Genomic DNA, 5,044 nt, shown 5'->3' on the forward strand with positions numbered 1-5,044 from the left:
ACACCATATGCTTTATTATATTTATGTGTTATGGAAACAAAAATTAATCACCGCCGTCATTTATTAGATTTAATTTTGGTCAACATAATCTGTACGATAATTTACGTTTGAAGTTGGATTCATAACAAACTACACATATATATATATTATAGTTAATTGATATTAATAAGTATTGCAATATGCATTGTGTTTAAGTGCAATATCAGTATTTAGTTCTATTTTAATCTTTAATCAATCCTAATTCTATCTTACTTTTGAGATATAGTTTTTCATATTTTCAAATGTGACGTAATTTTTAATGCCTTTTCACCATCGTATGTGACGTAATTTTTAATGCTTTTTCACCATGGTATGTGACGTCATTTTCATAATTTACTGCGTTGAGGCCTGGACTGAATCGGGTGTGTTTATTCTGTGTTGGTCATTCATTATGTATTCGTGTTTGTTTTATGTAATGAGTTAATACTTCAGTTTCATTATGTATATCTGTTATATTCATTTGATAAAATTAACTGTTTGCAATAGCATTAATTGTTCTAAATAATAAGGATGTTCTTATCCCAAGCATAAAAACTTAGCCGTATTTGACACAACCTTTTTCAACTTTTGATCTTCAGTGCTGTACAACTTTGTACTTTTTTTCGCTTTCGATCTTTTATATCTGGACGTCACTGGTGAGTCTTGTGTGGACGAGGCGCGTTTTTGGCGTATTAAATTTTAAACCTGATGCTTTTTGTTATCCATTAATCATGTGTTTCTTTGTCTAATACGTTTTCCTATTTATTTGTATTATAGTCCTGTAATATTATGTTGTCATTTCTATGTTATATTTAACATTGCCATTAAAGTGCGAGGTTTGGCATGCCACAAAACCAGGTTCAACCCACCATTTTTTCCTTTAAAAATGTCCTGTACCAAGTCACGAATATGGCCATTGTTATATAATAGTTCGTTTCTGTGTGTGTTACAATTTAACGTTGCGTCGTTTGTTTTCTCTTATTTTTGAGTGTAAATTGACATTGCGATAAGACGTGTCACGGTACTTATCTATCCCAAATTCATGTATTTGGTTTTGATGTTATATTTGTTATTCTCGTGGGATTTTGTCTGATGCTTGGTCCGTTTCTGTGTGTGTTAGTTACATTGTAGTGTTGTGTCGTTGTTCTCCTCTTATATTTATGCGTTTCCCTCAGTTTTAGTTTGTTACCCCGATTTTGTTTTTTGTCCATGGATTTATGAGTTTGAACAGCGGTGTACTACTGTTGCCTTTATTTACCATGTGTTCGTTTCTTCACAGTTTCTCGAATCATGAATGGTCCAAACAAATCAACAGCACAATAATAAAATGCTGGTGCAGGTTGAAGTCTCTCTATCGGTAACATACCCATCTGCTGTCCTACAATCTTTTTCTCTCGCTTCCTACAAATGATGCATCGTTTCTTTACGAGCTTAATAATCCGACGTACCCCAGGAATCCAGTATCTGCTCCTTAATTTGGCCAACGTTGTATCCACCCCTGAATGATCCTCCGAATGAAAGGAAGCAACAATCAACTTGATAAAAGGATGCGAAGTTGGCAAGAGAACAAATTCAGTCTGATTTCAAGTGCGTTTCATCCATTCTTTCATTCTTTGTCCAACTGTAATTATGCCATCTGAGTTTGTTTGTACACCTAACCTTCGAAATCTCACTAATGAATCCTTCGGTAGACTCTTCTGAATATGTTTTATCCATATCATTTCTGCTATTTGTATATTTCCTGCTGAAATTCGGTTCGCTGCACCTTTGAATGATCTTCATCTTTTATATAAGCTTTGGATTTCAAATATTTTGGCCACGAGCATCACTGAAGAGACATATATTGTCGAAATGCGCATCTGGTGCAAGAAAATTGATACCGTTAATTTTATTAAGCTATATCCAGAATTATACTTGTCACGCGCAACATCTTGCTTACATTCGAAAATCGATTCAGATCAATGTCACTTAAATCGGGCACAATGTCTCTACTCTTTTCTTCATATTAAAATGACATCGTGATTCCAACTGCATCCGGCAATTGACTTGATTCTGAATAATCTTGCCTGATCGGCCATTGTTCAATGGGTAACCGTAAAAAAATCTGGACCCTTTTGCCAAACTGATTCCATTACCAATGCGGTTGGATCTGTTGCTTTCGTAGTCAAATCAGCAGGATTCTGTTCCCCTTGTACCCACCACCAATCAGAAGGTTGTGTCTTACTTTGAATCTCGGCTATTCTAGTTGCCATAAATGTTCCACAGCCATAACTTTCTCTTTGTATCTGAGCTCTTACTATTGTTGAATCTACCACGTGAATTATTCGAATAAAGTTAAAGTCCATCTCCTTCACTATTTTTTCTGATTCTTGATGCAATTACTGCACCACATAATTCCAACCTCGGAATCGACAATTGTTTTGTTGGTGCTATCCTGTTTTTTGCTATAATCAGATTCGCTTCATATGTCTCGGGACCGATTTGCCATCTTATGTATGCACAAGCTCCATATGCTACACTGCTTGCATCCGAAAATACTACTAATACGGGTTTCTTGAATGCAGCCTCTGGCTTAATACATCTAGGAAACTGAATCGATTCTAGTTGAAAGACTCCCTTGAGGAATTCAATCCACCTTTGTCTCATTGAATCTGCTATTGGTTCATCCCATCCACCATCTCCTCCATCTGTCTTGCAAAATGATCTCAAAAGTAGTTTTGCGGTTAAAACAAACGGAGAAGCTAACCCTAAGGGATCCTAAATGCTCGCAACTTGACTAAGAACCATTCTTCTTGTGAGTCTCAAGGGTATGTCATCTATTTGAGTTTGTTGCAAATCTTTATCAATGTGTATTCCTCGACGTTTACTTAAAAAAATTATTTTTCCTTGAAATGTAAACATGTCATCTCTCGGTTGCAAATCATTCCTAGAATCTTTTCCTTTGGTTCATTTGAAATATGAAATCCGTTCCATTGGTCGGACTGCTTCCCTGTAACAATCCAATGTTTAATTGTAAATCCACCCTTTGCAAGTAATTTTTCAGTGTCTTCCATTACCTTTCTTGCCTGATCATTATTGTCGACAGAGTTAATGATATCATCAACATAACTGTTTCTAAGAATCATTTCGGCTGCCTCTGGATAAATATATGTACTCATTTCCGCAGTCATTCCTAATGCAACTGTTGCAATAGTGCCACTAGGTCTGTCCCCAAAAGTGACCGTCTTTAACACATAATGATCCGGTTTTCTGCTTGCATCGAGATCTCTCCATATAAACCGATGCGTATGTTGATCAGAAACTGAAAGTTTGATTGCTTTATACATCATTGAAATGTCTCCTGCAATTCCAATTCTATTTTGTCGAAATCTCAGTAGCACCACTAACATGTCATTCAATACATTCGGACCCTTTGCCCAATAATCATTTATCACATGTCCCATGTATTTTGAAGAGGAATTGAACACAATCCTGATTGGGGTTGACTTAGAGTCGGGTTTAAGAACCTCATGATGTGGTGGATAATGAATTGGTCCTTCAAAATTCCTGACCTCGTAATCTTAAAGTTTTCTGGCAACGTTCCTATTAACCATATCTCTGATTTGATCATTGTATGCATTTGCATAGATTGTCCCGGTGCGTTGTAAGCGTTTCTTTGTTGATTCAAGACGATGGTTTGCTGCCCCTATATTGTTAAGCAACTCTGCCGATTCTCTTATCCATGGATAAGTTACAGTCCAACGTTTTTAACTTTTGTCATAATGAAGTCCCTTTCTTATCATGTTCAGTTCTCGTTCTTCTGCTATAGTATAATTACCATTTCCGATCGGACATTTACCACACTTACAGTTTCCACATTTCGGGTTGCATTGAGTTCCTAAGCTTTCAATGTTTAAAAAGTTATCCAGACTTTCCTTCAGTCCATTAAAATTTGCAATATGTATGCTACCAGTGTCGTATTGTTGTCCATATAAATGATGAATACGTACATAATGATGAGACACCGTACCAACTTTAAGAAGCGTGTGACTACCTCTCAAACAGTAACCAAATGGGTTTTTCATCAGTTGAAGATTTCTTACTTGTTCTGCCTTTGTTGGTAAAAGAACACAGCAATCACTGCCTATCAATATGTCGACTTTTCCCTCAGGTCGAACTACATCCTTTTCCGTCACGCTTTTGAATAGCTTAGCAATGCCACGGATATCCACCCTAGTCACGTCTGCCGTAATTTGATCCATTCCATACGTCCTTATTTTCCATTCCTGTCCATTTAAATCAGTTAGTGGAACTATATATTCTTTACTTTGGATATAGTCAGTAGTGTTGCCGACCTTTGTCACGGACAATGTTACATCTCTTCCCTTGAGGTTCAGTCTCCTAGCAGAATCATGTGTTATAAGTGAAATGTTAACTCCCGGATCCCATAGTGCTGTCAAATAGTTTCCATTGCTCGGAACCTTGCTTATCATGAGCAAAACGTCTTCTCTACCTTTATCTCAATTCACAATACTGATACAATTGTGAAACGTTGATCCATTGACTTGAATTCCATGTAAAGCTTGATGGTGCATCCTCCCACACATTTGCTGATGTTCATCCAGGACATCACACGGTTTTCTATTTGAACAGTATCTTGATAAGTGACCAATCTTGAGACAACTAAAACATCCTCCTTGTTTGCGAATCAAATCTATTTTAGACTGACCATCCAATCTATTAAATGCTGTACATTTTCCAATATCATGATTATCAGTCTCATGATACCAACAATTTCTACGGTTTATTCTCATAGGTATATTATTCTTCGAGTTCATTTCATCACCGTTCTGTTTATATTTATTATCATGCGACATAACCTCTGCTACCTGTGCCAATCCATCAACTACCTGCTTCAATGTTTCTTGATTTTGCTTTACTTGTGCTTGGAGAGATTCTACGGCTGAATCTTCCTCCAATGTTGTATTGTGAACCTTTGATTTAAGTAATGTTCGACTAGCAGAACTGTCTCGTAAATCAGAATGAA

The 5,044-nt window shown here is 36.5% G+C and overlaps 1 protein-coding gene across 1 annotated transcript; it reads right to left on the reverse strand.

Moving 5' to 3' along the window:
• Positions 1 to 2,894: 2,894 nt before the first annotated feature.
• LOC139526379 (uncharacterized) lies at positions 2,895 to 3,461 on the reverse strand. The gene has a single exon (XM_071321519.1). It carries the CDS (start codon positions 3,459 to 3,461, stop codon positions 2,895 to 2,897), a length of 567 nt encoding a protein of 188 aa, XP_071177620.1.
• Positions 3,462 to 5,044: the final 1,583 nt, after the last annotated feature.

Source organism: Mytilus edulis, chromosome 6, assembly GCF_963676685.1.
Source record: "Mytilus edulis chromosome 6, xbMytEdul2.2, whole genome shotgun sequence".
NCBI lineage: Eukaryota > Metazoa > Mollusca > Bivalvia > Mytilida > Mytilidae > Mytilus > Mytilus edulis.

What these genes read in the sequence shown, in the direction of transcription:
- LOC139526379 (XM_071321519.1), bottom strand. Translation starts at nt 3,461, where the DNA reads ATGGGACATGTGATAAATGATTATTGGGCAAAGGGTCCGAATGTATTG.